Source organism: Emydura macquarii, unplaced genomic scaffold (genome assembly GCF_026122565.2).
Source record: "Emydura macquarii macquarii isolate MOO-44397 ecotype Brisbane River unplaced genomic scaffold, CSIRO-AGI_Emac_v2 contig_1348, whole genome shotgun sequence".
In the NCBI taxonomy this organism is placed as follows: Eukaryota; Metazoa; Chordata; order Testudines; family Chelidae; genus Emydura; species Emydura macquarii.
Window position 1 is genome coordinate 3,006,794 of NW_027131485.1, and position 19,380 is coordinate 3,026,173.

General features: G+C 44.9%; 1 protein-coding gene across 1 annotated transcript in view; it reads left to right on the forward strand.

Moving 5' to 3' along the window:
* Positions 1 to 19,380, forward strand: part of ADAP1 (ArfGAP with dual PH domains 1) — a 117,411-nt gene that overhangs the window by 88,400 nt on the left and 9,631 nt on the right. Inside the window, exons 7-9 of the mRNA XM_067550897.1 lie at positions 3,414 to 3,560; positions 12,093 to 12,176; positions 16,058 to 16,120. Of these exons, the coding sequence (XP_067406998.1) occupies positions 3,414 to 3,560; positions 12,093 to 12,176; positions 16,058 to 16,120 (294 nt within the window). The remainder of the gene's footprint in view (positions 1 to 3,413; positions 3,561 to 12,092; positions 12,177 to 16,057; positions 16,121 to 19,380) is intronic.

Sequence of the window (19,380 nt, forward strand, 5' to 3'; positions counted from 1 at the left end):
TATTTGTCTTCTTTTCAGGAGTGGATCTCATCTATTGTAAATGAAACATGGAGCCATTAAAAAGAAAATTACATCTGTGATGAATGGACAGGAACTTTACTCTCATGCACTCACATAACAGAGAAAGCCAGGGCCTTTTTGTATACCGTCAGACCCAAAAGTGCCATGCTGGCCTAGGAAAAGCCTGGCACCTCTGATTACACATGTGGGCCCCAGTCAGTGGGGACAAGAAGTTGAGTTGCCACCTGGCCCACTGCCTGCCCTTGACACATAGCTGTGTCTGACACACGTGCTGTGTGTCTGAGCAGTATTATGTTCCGGAGCAGTGCTGCTATTCAATGCACTATGGTGCAGCTAGTCTGCATGAATGCTGGATGAAAGGATGTGGTGAGCTGTGGACAGTGGACGGTATTTTCTTTGTTTTACCCCCACATCCTCTCGTTAGTTTCCCACACTACAATTCTCCTTCCCACCTAAATAGAACTCTTGTTAAGGTCAAACCCAAGAAGCGTTGTCTCCCGTGCCCCCCTGCCTTCCCTCCCCCCACACATGCACAACTCCCCAGCCCAAATCCTGGTGCTTCTCTGTAAGTACCATTGGGCTATTTCATTTAGTGATGTCAGGAGTGACATTCAGAATTAATATTAACCAGTAGATGCATTAAAACAGTGTCACTTTTAATGCTGATCCTTCCCCTACACCCTTCAAGCATTATTCCTCTGAACCCTTACTCCCCTTTTTCAGTGTCAGTCTTTTCATGCTTATTTCCTCATCCCAGGATTTGCCAGCCATTTTGTGTAAGGGTTTAATGGTTGTAAGACCTTTACTTAACAAACCACAGGCAAAAATTCCATTAAAATAATAGTAGTGGCCTGGATTGAATCAGCAGCAGACTTTCTTGGATGATTGGTGAGTGATAGTGTCATGGAGAGGGGCGGGGGGATGATAGTGGAGTATGGGACATCTCTCACAGGCCTTTCTCCTCCCTTCCATTCATTAAAAGGGGTATAGCTGTTGTCATGAGCTCAGCCATGTGCTCCATGAGGCAGTCATGGTTTGTGGGTGGAGAAGTGCAATCATGGCCTCATAGGAAGTGAAAGTCTCCGGTAACTCAGATAAAGTTGCTGTTGTCCACTCCAGTGGTTGAAAAATTTCTTTCACAGCACTTAATGTGATGCCAGCACTGAACCTGGATGTAACCAGAACCATGTTGTCCACCCCCACCTAACACACCCACATCCACTTTGAAACTACAGTAAGGCTTCGTGAGCCCGGCGCTGCACTTGTATCTGTAGTGAGGTGAGGACTTACCATCTGGTCACTGGGATACTGGAGCTCAATTAGTGGGACCCTGGTCACACTGTAAAAATCAGTGACTGTGATCCTAGATGTACTCAGCTCCCTGCAGCTGTTGCTTCTCACTCATGCCAGTAACTGTAAGCCCAGTCCTGGGGAAAAGGGAAACCTCGCACAATACCCGTCCACAGACATAGTGATGTTCATAAATCCAGGATTTTGGTTTAGGCCTATTCTTCCAGGGTCCATGTCTATTAGGCCTGCTTGTGTATTGTGTCATGGCCTGGATGCCATCTCCGGGGCATGTTCGATATATTTGAAGTATTGCCTGCTAGTTGAATTCAGTGCAAGTATATTAGGCCACTTACAGGAGGTGGGAGCTGGTTTATTTTTCTTTTTGACTTTAGATGGAATGGACTGGGAGCAAAACTTTTAGATTTTGCCTCCTGTTATTTTATCACTTCCCTCTCATTAAGTCCATGTCGGTTTCTTCTGGCTCTAAAGCCAAGAGATCCAAGATCATCAGCCCCCTCTCCTCTGAAGGTGGCACTTGACTGTTTTGGGATAACTTTGATCTGTCCCAAGTGGTCCATGCCCCACTATATTTGAGTCCCCTCTGAAAAATGGATATCATGAAGCTTTCCTACTTCACGATGGTCCTGGGAGGCTTATTTCCATGAACACTTTGAGATCTTCACATAGAAGAGGCATTGGAAAAGGGAGTAGGACTATTATAAATTCACTGTTGAAATGGTTGGGAGAAGAGATTACAAAGAGTGAGAACCAGCCTCGTGGTCATTGTTTCTATTAGAACAAAATAGATACAAACTGCTGGCCAAATTCCGCCTCTGGAGATACATGGCTTCCTGCAAGTTTAGTGGCTGTTCCATTCATATGCAGCTAATCATAGAGTTTAAACCACTTACAGTGCAAGAGCCTCGACTGACTTCAGTGGGGCTACTCTCGCACCAGCTGAGGTTCTGACACGCAGGGCATAGGACTTTTAGGGCATTGTTGTCCACTGTTTTACACCAGTTGTAAATCAAGAGAGCGACAGTGGCATAAAACCGGTGGGACCAAGTGGAGCGTGGGGTCCTTAGTCTTCAAGGTGCTTTATTCCCATTCAGTAGCTAAATCCACAGCGTGCCCCTGTGAGACAGGTTAATTGTTAGACCTGCTTTATATGTGTGGAGCTGGGCTTCATAGGTTCAGTCAGCCACCTTGGAGGGAGTCTATGTTAGAGTGGGATTAATGCTCAGCAGGTCCCAGCTCCCAGACCCATGGATCTATCCGTTAGAACAGATATAACGAGAAATAAATGATTTTCCTCCTTTGCGAGGGTTGGAACGTGTTCTTCTCCCTCTTGCACCACCCAAGGACCTCCCAGTGTGGGGACAGACAGCAGCAATATGAGGAGCTCAGTTAAAAGCGAAGAAATGTGTTTGTGCATGAGAGAGTGTGTGACCCGGGTGGAAACTGGCATTTTGCATTCAGACAAATAGCGTGGCAAGAAGAGATTCACTGTGATTGGCAAGGGAATAATATTCAGTTCTTCCAGGCCAGCAGTGGATTGGCCCAAGATGCTTGGGATGCTGAAAGCATCCTGGCCTATTTGGTAAGTGATCTGTATTTCTTGCCCGGTTGAGCATATATTTAATGGTGCTCAGCCAGGCAAAAATACAGGCCATTTACTAGTCGTGTGAAAAGGCCAGTGGGAATCTGGAGTCAGGAGGAGGGGGATTGAGAAGGCCCTGGGAGAGGGGGTTCTTGTGCTAGGGAGGAGGTATGTCTTAAGTCACCAGCCTTTGTACCACAGCATCCTGTCTTGGGACCTAGCTGGTTCATCCCTCTTCTGGGCTGAAACCTTTCCCCTTGTGCTATAATATTACCCCAACTCTGCGGTATTTCCCAGAATTGCAAAGCGCATTCCCAAGCTGACCGCAGCCATGCATTGTGGGCTAGGTAAGTTTGCTGCGTAATCACCAGGCAGTTTTGGGAGTGGGAGTCATGTTGGCTAGCAGCTTCAGTACGGAGTGTTTCTGCTTACGTGAACAGCACGCTGGTTTGACAGCCTGTTTTGCTTTTCAGCTGTTTATTCATTCAACTGTGTTTTCCAGGCTAAAGAACCCAAAGCAATTATGAAGATTGAGCATTTAAATGCGACTTTCCGGCCTTCAAAAATAGGGAACCCAAACGGACTACAAATCACTTACTTGAAGGACAACAGCACAAGGAATATCTTTGTCCATCACGAAGATGGCAAGGTGAGAGCTCAGACGTAACGGAATAGGCTGGTTTAGGTTCCAGGTGACATGAGCGCTCCGCAGAGCCACCTATCACTGTGATCAGGCCTTGTAACCACTTGGCACCCCCCCAAACGAGCGAGGCCAGGAGCTGGTGGGTGGGCAGGACTGCTTTAAGGGGTGCACTAGTGCAGCCATATGTGGTGCCCTCTTGCCCAGCGGCTTCCAAGCAATGGAACCACAGGGTCGGTGGCAATAAAAATTCTCTTTTATTTAATAGGAAGCAATGGAAGGGGCAGAAGTAGCAGAGCCTCCTGGGGACGGGGTGAATAGTGGAGAGGGATGGATGGAAGAAACCCAAGTGATCCCTGAATGCCTGTAAATAAACAAATGTTCTGTGTAAGCTCAAAATCTTGTCTTACCAACAGAAGTTGGTCCAATAAAAGATATTACCTCACCCACCTTGTCTCTCTAAATATACATAAGATCAGTGCGGGCCATGGGCACCCCAAAATGCAGTCCTGACCCACTTCCCCCTCAGCTGTGTGGCAGCTGGATTGGACAGGCAGTTGCGACAGTTTGGGGATATGTCTGTATCCAGTTATGAATTCAGTCTGGTTTTATAAATACTCTTTGGAATTGTAACCATCACTGTAGCAGGAACTTGACACGTAGTGGGGCAGCTATGTCCGGAAAGGTGGCACAGGCTGTCATCAAGGGCCGTCAGTACTGAATGGCTCTCCCCCAGTGAAAAAATGGGGTTGCTACCGGTAAGGCCAATGACTTTGAGTAGACACTCTATGCAGAAACCAGTGTGGGGCAAGCAGTCCTGGAATCCCCACCGCCCTCCAGACTATACATGTGGCTGAGAGAATTGTTGTTTCTCTGCTTGACCACCTGACCCAGAGGGACAGAGATTGTTTCCAAAGATGTGCTCCTCCAAACAGTCTCCAGGAAGAGAAGACCCAGCAGGAGGAGTAGAGGCTGAAGGTACCTTGTCTTCCCTAAGGACCTAAACCGGGGGCTCACAAAAGGGGATGAGATCAGCCTGAGAGAGGTGGTGTTCAGTAGTTTGTGGTTTTCCATAGATCTGTAACTCTCTTGTCCTTCTTAAGAGTAAAGTGTGTGTGTGTAAGAAATCCCTTTCCTAAGCCTGTGTGCCTTGCTTTACTCCATGTAGTCCCTGAATAGTATAACTAGGACCAGAGCTCCCATAGCCAGGGAATGTCCCTAAACAAGTAGGGTCGGGAGGGCTGAGACAGTGGTTCTAGGGTTTAGCTGACTGCAGGATACCACTGCCCAAGAAGGGTGTCACACTCAGGGGCTACACCTTAGAGTGCTCCTGAGAGACCCAGAAGCAGTGATCAGTCAGTACCCAGACCTAGGGAGCTTAGCAGCACATAGGATCCAGTCGTTGGCTCCCATCACAATAAACTGGTTCTGTTCAGAGAGTGGGACTGGAGTGACAGGAGCCATCTCACAACCTTATTTCCTTCCCCCAGCTACTTGGATCCCACTGGATCATAAAGCCAGCCCTGAACTGGTCACCAAATTCAAGCCATCAGCTGTCATGTTTATAAATTTACTTTCCTTTGGTTGTCAAGCTGCCTTCATCCTTTGACACTGCATGAAATTAAGCAGCGATTGTGTCAGAATAGCACAGCAGGGTTTCACAGTAGTAGCAGCTCCCGCAGGAGAAGGATCACCTTCCCACCTAGCCAGCTGCTCACTATGTGTCCACACAGATCATGTAAATCCAACAGCTTTCCTAGTGGCAAGCAGTCAAGATGCAGGGCAAATGCACTCCCCAACTCCCCTTCAGACAAAACAGACCCGTGATGCTAGTAGGAAACAATGTCTCATTGATTGAACTGTAACCAAAACCAAGCTCTCTTCCCCTGCAACAGATTCAGGGTGACGTAATTATTGAGAACACCTTTTTGCTTCTGTGCTGCGCTGCAGTGGATCTGAACTGACTTCCTGCTTAGTTCTGACCTTCCTTGTAGGCCGCAGTTGGCGTGTCAGGTCAGATTAGTCAGCAGAACGGTGCGCGTCCATGATGTTAGCTCTTCTAGTCTAGCAAAAGATGGATGGATGAAAGCAAACACCGATTCCCCGTTTTTAAATGGGCAGGTCTTGCCCTTGGCAGGAAGGGGTGCTTGATTACGTCTGTGTACCTTGTGATTGCTTTGGTGATTTATTTGCAGAGCTGTGTTTCTTTAGCCTAGTGGTCTGAATCAATTGGCTTCTCCATCCTAGCTCCTTGCAGTTCATTGCTCAGCATAGCAGGAGACTCAATCACAGTAAATGGTGCAGTGTGTTTCTGAAGCTCAGTCAGCTGCCCCCGCAGGGACACTCCCCAAAAGTTCCCGCTGTTGCCTTCCTCTGCTTGTGAATTCTATGACAAGGTATCCAAGTCCCATACAATGGAGTAGATGCACCTGATCACGAGATATCTGTGCAACCTGGCAAGGTGTCATTCATGTGACCATCAACCAACTCCCTGGCAACAATTTTACTCCAACGACTCCTGCTTGTAAAAGATGTAATTGTTATCATGACTATTCATGATTGGTTTAGTGCTGATAATCTACGTGGCCCTGTATAGCACACAAAACAGAAACATCCCCTGCCCTGAAAAGCTGAAAGACAGATACAGACAAGCTGGAGCATACGGGGAAACCCAGACAAGGAAAGGAGTTTGTGTTTTATTATTATTATTTATTATATGGCTAGTTTTTTCTTTTAAAATGGCAAACTCCCTGCTGAACAGCTTCATAGAAGAAGTGGTTTGTGTGGCTTTGTCTGTTCTTTTTAAAAGGACCTTGTGGTCTGATTCTCCTCTCACACTGGAATTATTCCTACTTTACCCTGGTGAGACAAGGTGGGTGAGGTCATATATTTTATTGGACCAACTTCTGTTGGTGAGATAGACAAGCTTTTGAGCTTACACAGAGCTCTTCTTCAGATTAGCGAGAGGAGAATCAGACCTCTGATATAGCACATATGCTAAGCTGATGTTTTTGTGTCAACTATAAAGGAATGACAGGATTTGGAACCTTTACCTCTACTGTCACTGGGCCTAATTCATCCCCCGTGTAACGACTGATGTTACTGATGTCCCATCAGAACTGAATGTAGCCCAGCTCTAGGGGGAGGCTTCACTGATACAATGTAGGAGCCCAATCGTCCATCAACATGCAATGGGTGGGAGGTGAATTAACTGAGAGCACTCTGGGATTGCTCTCCAAACAGTTCTAATGCCAGAACGCTTCTCTCATGAGCTTGGGTGGTCCATAACGTGGAGTAATCAGATGTCCATCTAAACGTTTATTCAACCAGTTAAATAGTTATGAAAAGAGCCCCACGGATTCCCCCAGAGTTTTCACTGAAACAAAGTGTTGCCATCTCAAATGCACTACATGTTAAACGCTAGTATTACATTTTAAATGGAAAATGTATTAAAGCTAGAGGTGATATGGTTTAGCTTTAAAAGGGGAAAAAGTGGCCTTCTGGCCAAAGTGCAGGGATGGGACTTAGAAGATCGGGCTTCTGTTTCTGGCTTCCTGTGTGACCTCATTGAAATCACATTATCTGTCTGGGTCTCAGTTTCTCCATCTGAAAAAATGAGTCACTTCACCTCTCTGTAGCTTAGTTTCTCCTCCCAGCCTTTGTCTGTCTTATCTGTTTAGATGCTAAACTCTTTGGAGCAGGGACTGTCTCTTACTGTGTTTATGTACAGCACCTAGCACAATGGGGTCCTGATCTAGGCTGATGTCTCTAGATGCTAATGTAATACAAATAACAGAAGCATTCAGGTGCTGTAATCAGGAGATGAGCGTGGCATAAATACCTCAGGCCTCGTCTACATGGGCAAGTTGCCCTGGTATAACGTAAGGTGAGAGTTTAAACCTGAACCAGCGCAAACTCTTGTATGGATGCCCTTATTCCAATATAAGAGGGGCTTTTTTTGTTTGTTTGTTTAATTAAAGTCTTCAGGAATAGGTTCAAGATAAACGGAAATAAGAGCATCCATACAGGAGTTTGCACCGATTTAACTATATTGGTTTCAACACAGATTGAAGTTAAACTGGTTCAGCTCTCTCGTGCAGACACAGCTCAGGTAGGTACCTACTTCTCCCACCGGTGCTACACTCTGTTTATTAGTGTTTGTAAAGTGCCTTTGGGGCCTCAGTTAGAAGATGCGGTAGAGGAGCAAAGTCTTGTTTGAAATACGGTATGCACGCTGCTTGCGTATGAAAGGCTGAGGAGTGGGAACTGATCCCTTTTAACAATCAATCTCAGGAGCCTATTGTGCCCTGAAAACCTATTCAAGTAATTGAACAGCCCAGACCACTGACAGACAGCAGCATCATTTACGTATGGCTAGTGGCGTGTTCAGGGTTTGGCTACTGAATTGGTTGTCAAGGCTCCTGTCTGCAGCTGAGGCTCCCTCTACAGGAAGTCTCCTGTATGGCATCCTGCTTGGAAGGCTAAAAACCTCAAGCTGCCGGGCTAGTACCAGGCTACAATTGAGATGAGTTGGGAGAACCCCTCTCCCCAAAGCTTCCCCTGTTTCTAAGCCGTACACCGAGCTCTTGGTAAGGTTCTGAAATTTTTGGTTACAGCATTGGGCTGGGTCCAATAGAACTGAGAGAAGTGTTAGCATAGCAGCTCTAATACAGGTAGGGGTGCGCATATCTTAAGCCTCCGTTGCTTGGGGTCCAGCTATTCCCGGGCCTGTCAGGGTAGGAAGGCACTTTGGAAGGTTGTATGTTTACCTTGATTCGTGAGCTGGAGGCTGGGCCCGCCATGGGTGGATGTTCAGGTTCAAGTCTGGTGCCAGAGGCACAATGGGGTTGCTTAGCGTCAAGAGTCCGGAGTGGGAGTCTGCACTGACAGCTGTTCTTTTTCTCCTTCACAAGTGAGGTGGAAAGAGCTGAGACCCCACAAACGTCAAATGTAACAGTCAATAGCTTAATTTCCACTTGCTGAGAATATGGGAGGCATGTAGCAATAAATGAGTCTCTTTTTTTTTAAGAAGCTGTTGAAAAGACATCTTTTTAGTCTTAAAATAGGGAAGGAGTTTAAGTGTTTTTCTGGTGAATATGTTTGGATATTATTTTCCTTATATTTATAATTGTTGCATATATAATTTAAATTCCTGATGGTTGATCTTTCTGTGTTACCCTACTCAGGTGTAGATTTTATTATTTACTTGCTAGAATAAACTTGATTTTACCATTGCCTCCCCCACCCCCATGATGTGAGAGCTAGTTAATAAGCTAAGAAACAAATCATTCTAGCAATGACAATTTACTCTAGCTGAGGATCTGCCCCCATATAGGGAGGAAAGATGTCATGAAACACTATAACATATTAGAAGGGCCAGGGAGATAACTCTCAAACCTGAGATTCCATGCAGACAAATGAATGATCCATTTGGTGGCCTTGTGTTTAGTAATTAATCTGCATTCTGATGATAAACTTTCCCCCAATAACTTCTAACTCAATTTACTCATAGAATCATAGAACCAGAGGTCATCACGAACATCAGATCCCACTCCCTTCTGCTTTTCCTCTTTCTGGTAGTATGGAGAGCTGGGTCAGTTTAGTTACTCCAGATAAAAGACTATTAAGTAAAACCTCAGACATTTGGCCAAGACATTCCAAAATGCTTAGCAATTTTGAGTGCTACTAATTTTTTGCCCAATTTGAGACACTTTAAAGAAACATGAGTTTTCAGAGGGGATATCATGTTCTGAAAAATCAGGCCTCTTTAAGTTCCCTCAGGTTGGACACCCAGCAATGGAAGCCTTCATAATCACTAGGTGCTCTTTACAATCTTGGCTCTAAAGCATCCCTAGAAGTTGGCTCCTGGTTTGGTTTATTCTCGCCTATGCTGAAACCTCACTTGAAAGAGTTTGAGATGTTTATTCCAGGCTCAAGTCTGGCTTACTTAAAGTGTTCCAGACTTGTGAAGTAATGAAGTCTTCACATGTATTAATAACATGCAGTTAGTTCAAAACCTTCCTCCACACTAATGATCATTGAGATGCAGAATGTCTTCCATTGTCCTGTACCTTTGAGCTGTAATGTTACATTTGAAAGTGCACTGATGCGGGTAATGTACTCTACAGTTATCTAAAATTTGTGAATGAAACTTTAAAAAAAAAAAAAAAAAAGTCCAGCGGTACAGGATCTAGAAATCTCACCAGAAACAAATCCACAAATCAGCCTGGGGGTGGGGAGAAAGGGAAATTAATAACATCTAAATAATTAAAGACATACTCAAAGAGAGATTTTACCCCAAAAAGGAAAAAAGTGCTAGAGACTCCAGGAAGTCCATTAAGGACTTCACTAGTACTGTACATTTTACATGGAAGGTGCTCAGAAACGATGGTGATGGCTAGTGGTATAAGACCCTAAGATAGGCCCAGATTCAGCAAGGAATCTAAATACGTGCTTAAGCCCTCATTGGCTTTAGTGAGACTCAAGCACATGGGTAAGTCCTTCGCTGAATTGGGACCTACCTATAGTCTCTCATTCACTATTGAAATGTTGACTCCCGCTGTCAATCAGCCAATGATGCCACCCACCCTCGTTGTCCACTTACTACATTTTCAAGCAAGCACCTTTGTGCTTACTCCCATACTGCCCCTCATGCTTAGGACAAACTCACCGTAAACAGTCACAGAGCTACCTCATTATTTTCCTTCAAATCCCTCCTTAAAACTCTCCCTTGCTGGGATGCCTACAATACATTTTACCACAATTCGGCTGTTGGTGTGCTGAGACCACTGCCTATCAGGCTGGCCAACATTGCTTCATTGTTTCCTTGTATTTCCCCATCTGTCTGTGTCCACCTGTTTTCTTACACTTAGTTCATACCCCAAAGAGCTCACAATCTGTCTTTTTGTTGTGTTTGTGCAGTGCCTAGCACAATGAGGTCCTGGTCCATGCCTGGGACTCTTTGGTGTTATGGCAATACAAATTATATATAATAATAAATGAACCTTCTGAATCGCCAACATCATTTCCTGCAGCGTTCCTCTGGAAACCACCCATCCAAGTCAATCCCAGGCCCAGCTTGACTTATTTTACATGGATAGAGAAGATCAGACCCCTGAAGTGTTGAGCTGCAGGCTGGGAACTATGAGTTATGAATGATGTTGTACAAGATTTTCTCAACCCCAATAGAATATATATATATATATTTTTTTTTTTGAGAAATGGAACTTCCCAGATGTGCAGCACGTGCTTTCTGTTGTGACATCTGGAGATCATTACACAGAATGATAGAAGTGTAGGACTGGAAGGGACCTGAAGAGGTCTTCTAATCCAGTCCCCTGCACTCAAGGCAGAATTAGGTATTATCCAGACCATCCCTGACAGGTGTTTGTCTAACCTGCTCTTAAAAATCTCCAATGATGGAGATTCCACAACCTCCCTAGGCAATTTATTTCAGTGTTTAACTACCCTGACGGTTCGGAAGTTTTTCCTAATGTCCAACCTAAACCTCCCCTGCTGCAGTTTAAGCCCATTGCTTCTTGTCCTGTCCTCAGAGGTTAAAGAGTTGTTACTAACTGTTACTAAAGAGCTAACAAAATGCACTCTGTCAGATGCAATGTTGTTCTAAGCATCTTTTATAGTAAGCTTTGGTGTAGGGAGCTCAGACATATGTATAATGAAATGGCAGCTGTACACTGTGATACTGTGTGTTCTGTATTGTCCAATCCTCATCAGTACTGTAGTATCCCACATAGCAGAGAAGAGACCGGGCTCTGTTGTAGTGAACATAAAGGGGTTTTCTGTCAGTTCTCTGACTCTGTAGCCTCCAGTATGACTAGAAGAGCATGGGTTGCTTGTGGTTGCCATACAGGGACTCCCCACGTCCTGTCCCGAGCTAAGCCGTTGTAGAAGAAATTGCTGATTACGCCTCGTGTATTAATGAAAATGAATACTGCATATGGTTGGCCATTGCCACCTGCATGCATGTTTTGTCCTGTACTCAAAGGGTTAATTGTTATTCCATTATTTGCCATAGAGTATGAACTTCGTGCTGTGGAGTGCCACCAAGTCTGTTAAGCTAATGAAGGGGGGAAAAAATACAAAAGGAGCTAAATTAACTTCTTTTAAAATATAATACAGTATTCAGAGCCTATCACCGAGACGAATGTGAGAAATATTGGGTAGTACAATTCAGCCACGGAAACTGAATTACAGTCTAGAGTTTGATTTCATTTTGTTTGTACCGTTAGGCTGCAATTCAGCAAAGCACTTGAGTGCGGGCTTACCTGGGGGCATGTGCTGAAGTCCACCCCTCTTCAACAAAGCCCTTCAGCACCCGTTGAAGTCAGCGGGGCCCGGGCACATTTTCAAAATGCTCTCCCTTAGTCTCTGCTTTTGCCTGGCCTCTTCAGACTCACAGCTCTGCGGAGCACTCTGACCGGAGACAAAATGGTGGGAAAGACAAATCATAGCAACATCACCGCGATGATCACTGTGTAGATTGTATGTTTGCTGACTCCAGCCTCTCTTTTTCATTATTAGGAAATAGTGGATTGGTTCAATGCCATCCGTGCAGCACGGTTTCATTATTTACAAGTGGCGTTCCCTGGAGCTAGCGATGTTGATGTGAGTTTTTCCTAGTCGTTTTTTTTTTTTTTTTTTAGCATCTTGTTAACAAGCTGGAAAGCCTGGAGAACACTCCATTCTTCAGTCTGCTTTACAATGACTATGTTAAAATGATTTTCCTGGGATCTAGAACCCAGGTACAACTACATCTAGCCACAGAAACTGGGGGTGGGAAAGGTACATTTTAATTCCTGCACTATCTGTATTGTGCCAGGTCCTGTTTCTGTCATTGTAAAGTGTTGTTTGCTACAACGTTTTAAACAGTGCTTAAAATAAAAAAGGTGAGGGTGCGAGTGGAAGAGTGTCTTACAGAAACCTGGCTTTCTAGCTGAGTTCAAGTGCAGTATTGCTTTACAATTTGATGCAGCTTCTGTTGCAAGAGTCCGCCCTGCATTTGCTGGCGGTTGGAATTGATGATCTGACTACAATTTGCAATTACAGTCACAAAATACAGTATAATATTAGAATGAGTTACCTTTATAATATTATGCCTGTATTACATTGTAGTTATACTGTAATTACAGTTTGTTCACACTATGGTTGTGCTTTTTGATACCTGTAATTACCACTAATTTATATAATCAGCAAGTTAACAACATGATTGAGTTATCCACTCTTACCTCCTAGGTTTTATATGTAATATATGTATTTTAGAATCCACTTTCATTAATTAACTTATTAATGACTGTATGAACTAGTGATAATTACTAGTATTGAAAAGCATTCCCAAAACATAATTACTCTGTACTTGTCATGCAAACGCAGCAGAATTACAGTCACTGTAGTGTAACCTTTGTCTAATACAAATTTTTTTCAACTCTAAGTACTATGATTCTGTTAACATTTATTTACACAGCCATATAAAATTCACAGGAAAATTCACAAGCCTAAACACAAAATCTTTTTGTCTGGCCATTAGCATGATGATTTATGGTAGAAATCTGGTTGCTCACCCATTACCATTGGCAACAGAAGAAGAACTAATGATATTTTACTTGCCCATCAAAAGAAATGATTACTTCATAGGGCTAGGTTGTGTGTAGAATTTTGCAGGCCTGGATTTATGACCTTGGAATGTAAAATCCGTGTATTTTTATGCTGGTGGAAAACTCTGTTAGACCTTATTGTTATTTACACTAAGGCATCTTGCAGTGGGTGTTACTGGAATTTATACCCACTTTCAGGCTCCTTTACATTGCTAGAGTGATGTAAAGGGGCCTAAGTGTAAATGAGAATCAAGCTAAGTCCTTCGAGACCTAGGTACTGAGGATATTTTGATATAGACACAACAACCACAAACCACACCTTTTAAGAAACCTACAGACTTTTATAAGGTTTTAAGCTGGCCCATCCCTGCTATGTGAGGCAAGGCTGTGTCCAGCAGGAAGGATTCCATCACAACCCTTTGCGCAAGAAAATACTGCAACCCGGAGGCTGCTTAGCATGATGCGTGACCGCAAAGGGTTAATCATCTTGAAGTGATAAAGGGCCTTTCCAGGCAAGACAGAATCATTTTCTAAAAGCGGCTGACTGCCAGGCTAAAGACTTGAGATTAAGATATTCTGGATCTCTGCAAACTGGCTGTGTGGTTCTCCGGGGTGCTTTTTATGTGGTCACATAAACGGTTTATCAGAGCCTTTTGTTAGATGGAATTACATGTCACAGGAATATAATTTTTAAAGCTTTGCCATTAATAACTTGTTTAAATACGAGACAGGGAGTGGGGGAAGGCGAGAAATGTTTAATCAGCCCTGTCAGTTCCACATGCTGGTGAGTCTCACTTTTCTTTTTAAAAAGCCTCACGCATCCATCTGCAGAGATCTCACAGCTAACAGCTCATCTGCAGCAAGAATTTTTAAAAATAACCTAGGCCCCGGTAATTATTGTCAAGTAGATCTCAGCAAAAGGGGAGTTCACAGACAACATGTGTAATAGCTGTTAAAGGCAGATGGCATATTGGAGCTTGTGGGTCTCCTGTAATCAGACTGATCTGAGACCAGGTGAGTGAGGAAAGGAGGGAACAACTGTTGTCTGGCGCTCATGCCTGATGTGACAGGGATTTGAAAATGATCTGGGGCCAGCTCGCAGGGGTGCGATCCTGCAGTCCTTACTTTGTCAAGTAGTCCTGGCGGTGTCTGTGGAGCTACCTGCCCGTGTAAGGGTTTACAGAATCAGGCCCTGAGTTTTACTCAGCCCTTACTCTGGCAAAACACCCTTTGTGATGAAAACATACCAAGTCACGATGATCACTCCCCCATAGGAATCAGTGGGGAGTTTTGGCCCCGAGTTCGGTGGAAGCAGAATTTGGCCGAAGGACTTAATGAGCAATATCTCTAGGGCAGTTCAATCCTAAATGGGGTTGCCTGGAATGATTTATCTCTTTGCTTTAACCTGGATGAATGTTTAAAGACATCTAACTGCACAGCTTAGCTATCAAAGAGTGATCCCAAAGGTAAGGGGCGATGGGCTTGGGAAAGTTGCGTGAAATTGCACGCATCCAGTGGGTGTAGGAAGGAGGGTGTGCACAGGAAGCTGAGGGTGGGTCCGTCTCCCAGCCATCCCAATAGAAGCATCTTGTTTCCACTGAAAATGTTATGGGAGGGGGGTTAAACCTCACTTGGATGGATTGACCCTCGCCTCAGGCAAGGGCTGGCCATGCTTGCAGGCCCTGTTCTCAGGGCTTACATGGGGACTGCTCCCTCCTCAAACCCATGGAGACATCAACCATCTCAAATGGGAGAGAGGAAGGTGAGGCCATGGTTCCGTTCTTCGCCAGTCTGCAGAGCTGTCTGGGCGTGATGTGGTGCAGAGAGGACCTGCCCACTCCCTGGGTGTGCCAGGCAGCTTTGGAAGGGACGGTGGCTCCCTGCACCCCACCGCCATGTAGGCTGCAATCTGCAGTATCGTACACAGTCATTATTGATTATTTGTAAGCTTTGTGGGGCAGGGATCATCTTTGCATTATGTACGTACAGCACCCAGCACGGGACTCCTCTAGGTGCCACTGCAATGCACGTAATGAATAATTAAATATTATCACTACTGCACATCTTTGGATACATTACCAGTTCTCACAATGTCTGGGAGCCACAGGATTTTGGAATGCAGCCTGATTTTGCTTTCTTTGGGTCAATGGGAGTTGTGCCGTTGACTTTAATGGGGGGCAGGCTTAGGCCTTGGAGAGCTCCTAGCTAAGAATTTAAAAATGGGGAGCTTCAAGTTAGGCCCCTAAGTTTGTAGTTTGGCACTTAAATAACTGGTCTGATTTTCAAAACCGCTGAGCACCCAATATTCCTCCTGAAAGTCAGTGGATCTATTGAGTTCTCAGTGCACGGAAACCCAGGCCACTTATTTAAGTGCCCGACGATGGAGTTAGAAACCTAACTCAAGCCCCCCAGTTTTGAAAATCGTGACCCACTCCCACCCCCTCACCTGGTTTCAGAGCCCGAGGGAAACATCTGCACGGCTATTTTTAGCCCCATAATGTGAGTCCAAGTCAGCTGACCCACGCTCTGAGACGCGCAGCCACCGGGTGTTGTTTTTTGGTTTTTTTTGGGGGTGGGGGGGGTTGCAGTGACATATCCGTATTACAAAGCTAACACGGGTCAGAGAAATCGAAATCTTATGGGAAGATGAGAGAACAGTAGGAATAAATAAAACCACTATGCCTTGAGAGCAGTGTCATAAACTGTCCCCAGCTTGCACATGGGCCAGAGGTAACTTTCTCTGGGCATTTTTGCCATAAGCTCCCATTGAAACAATAACTGGGGGCGCTGGCCTGATGACAGCCTGTGTCTGTGCCACATAATATCTCCATCTGTCTAACGTGCACTAACAGTGTCCTTTTTTTTTTTTTTGCTTTCTTATTTTGACGACTCTAGTTGGTGCCAAAGCTTTCTAGGAACTACCTGAAGGAAGGTTACATGGAAAAAACTGGGCCAAAGGTGGGGGCATCATGTATTTTGTATTCATACCATAAATGGGTGTGTTCTGTACGGTGTTGTACAACATAATGGTGGGACGGATATGCTTTGGGAGGGTCCAGGTGTGAAATCCAGCTGTGAACTGCATGTACCGACCCTTCAGTGCCTTTGAATTTCTCTCTTTGTTCTGCACCCACACCTTTGACTTTATATCCAAGTTTCTTGTGCTGTCCCCGCTGCATGCCCTTGTTTCCACTATTCATTGCATTTTCCCGAGTACTTACTGTTTCGTAAACAGGTTAGAGACAGCCTGAAGGTAAAATTTACATTCCCTCATGCAGTGCACATGTAAAAGAACTTGGTGTGGGACTGAAAGCTGGAACCTGTCTTTGCCTGCATCAGCCCCACATCAGAGGTAGCACATGCAACCATTCCATAGCTGTTACTCCAGCTTGCTGCGTATCACTGTACCCCACTCCATGGTGTTCTGGACCAACAGATCCAGTGGCTTAACCCCGTCATTGCACACCCAGCAAATTCCACGCACGGAGCTGCTGTGTCTCACTGCTCTGAAGTGCCTGTTTACCCCATCTCGGAATGGAGGGGGTACGGCTTGCCTGCCCGCAGACTGGGAGGTTCCCCTGCACAGCTGGCAGCTAGGAAAAAAGGTGTCTGAAGCAGTTCAAGGCCTCTGTGAAAGCCAAGGAGTAGCTGCGTACGTGGGAAATGCCCCGGTCGCTGGATTCATTGCCAGTCTCAAGCCAGGGAGCCAGGCTTGGCTTTTCAGGCGTCTTTGTCAGCAAGTGAAAAAGAGAGAGACTAAAACCTCCTGTTGTGCCAAGAAGTGAGTAATGACCCTTCTCTTTGGGCTTTCTAGCCCTCATGGGAAAAGGAAAGACAAGGAAAATGCTTCTGCTGTTAAAGGCGGTCTCACACCTCTCCTGCCAAGTAAATGTCCTTTTCCACACACTCTAGCGTACGGACATAACCACTTATGACTTCAAAGCCCCCTCTTCTCGGTAGCTATTATACGTGGTCACCCCGCTCCCCGATTCATTAACACACAGCTGTGGTGGGGACACAGTCAGGTGAAGGAGGAGCATTTTGAACAGTGTAATCCTCTCTTCATACGTGGGTGACGTTCACCTCCATGCAGAGAGCCGGTGCATGGCATAGGCCCTTCTTAAGCCCATTGGGCACAGGCCTCATGCTGACCTTCATAGTGGTAAATGTCACCTATGCATGAAAAAGGCCTGATCTGCACACGGTGTTTGTACTGGTATAACTATGTCACTTAGGGATGGGATTTTTTACCATCACCCTGGTACAACCCCTAGTGTGGATACAGTTATACCAGTATAAAGGTGCCTTATACCTATAATGTTTATTCTCCTTCCCGTGCTGGAATAAGCTACAGCAGTATAAGCACTCTGATACCTGTGCCACTGCATAGTCACCAGGTACCAGTACTGCTTTAACTGATGTAAAGCGGTGCAACTATTGTGTGTAAACAAAACCTGAAAAAACACTGCGTGAAAGGGCAGGCCCTGGATCGTAATCATGTATGTGCCATTGATTTACATGATTCACATCTATTCTGTTTTTTTTTTTTTAATGACTAGTTCCCCTAGTAGCTGCTGCATGTTATGGTGCCTGTCTTACTAAAAAACTACAGCAGTTATATGGCCCTGTTAAATGTTGGGAACTTTCCAGGTTTTTGCAGCGTTTACTGGATGGAGGTTGAGTTCATTTTTTAGATTCAGGAGCATTTCTTTAACAAGGTAGAACTCCGGGTCGTATTATCTTTTTGAATTCTTTTTCTTTATTTTTAAAGGGGGTGGGAAGAAATTGTAGTTGGCAGAACAAAAACATTTCAGAAACCAAGACCAGATAAATGGGTTAGGATCATTTTTGTTTCCTTCTGTGTCTATTCTCTGATAAGCCCTTTTAGGACTGGGACACCCATAATTAGCTCAACTGAGAGCTGCATGGGCAGAGCCAGAGAGCTTCATAAAATGCATAATTTGCATGACATGGAACAGATGGCAGCCATCCACTTATCTAAAACAGATCTGAGGTCTCCTGAGACTACAGATCCCAGCCTGCAATTCTACAACTTGATCCAAGTGGATGGTTGGATTGAGAACATGCCAAGCTGGGATCTGCAAGGTTCAGCTCCCTGTTAAAGATAAGGATGGCCGCAGTCTGCATTCTAGGGCTCTGAGGGTCACATTTGACCTCCAGGTTATGCTTTGGGCCTCTTGTTTCAGGACAGGTGTTCGCCATCAACCCTTGTGACTTGCACACTTGCAGAGCAAACTGTCTTCAGCATCAGCCCCAGCCATTACTGCACTCTGCAAATAAGTGAGTGAGGAGGCTTCTCAAACAGCACTTAGTTTAGAAAAGCCCCATCTTCATTTCTAGTAGAGATAAATGGGCCATTCCAAGAAAAAGCACAATCCTGTCCTGAACAACCCAACCCTGCAGGAGATTTAGAGCTGCAAGGGCCATGATGTACCTGGGCCAATTTAGATATCTGCTAATCTAACACAAACACCAACCAGGCATGAAGATTCCGAGACCTTCTGGAATTCAGTGGGGATCAGCTGGTGAACTGACTAATGGCAACAAATCCACTGAAATGAATGAGGCCAGTGGCCTGGCAGCTCATTGCCTGTGCTATGGTGCAGGGATCTCTAACTCCTGGGTCGGCAGGGTGCTGGCAGCTGTGTTGTTGGAATGGAGGAATCATCTTGTGCCTTCTCCTTTTGGCTATTGGAGGAGTAGTGCTGACATACTGGAGGAAGGAACAGCACTCAGAGCATGAGGAGCTGGAGGGAGGGAAGTAAAAGCTTAAAGGCAACCTGCACTGGGGAAAGAATGGATTCGTGTCTTTTTTTTTTTTTTTTTTTAATTTCTATAAGGCACAAATATGGCCTTGAATGGGTTTTCACCTCCCTTCCCCAACCCCCAAAGAAAAAAATTTGAGGGTTCACCTTTTTTTTTCGCATTAGAAATTCAGGTCTTTCCTACAACTTCTCTTGAGGTCTGGACTTCAACAACCTGTATTGCTATGAGAGCCTGAGTCAATTTACACTGAAAATTCAGGGATGAGGGGATAGGAGGTTGCAGCTGATCAAACTGCAGATTGTAGCCACACAAAAGCTGCGCTAAGATGGTGTCTCTTTCTCCTTGAAACATACGTCCCAAGGCATTTGTTCATCATAATGTACATAGGGGTTATTTTTTTCTGAATCTAATGACTTTACAGGGATGTGAAG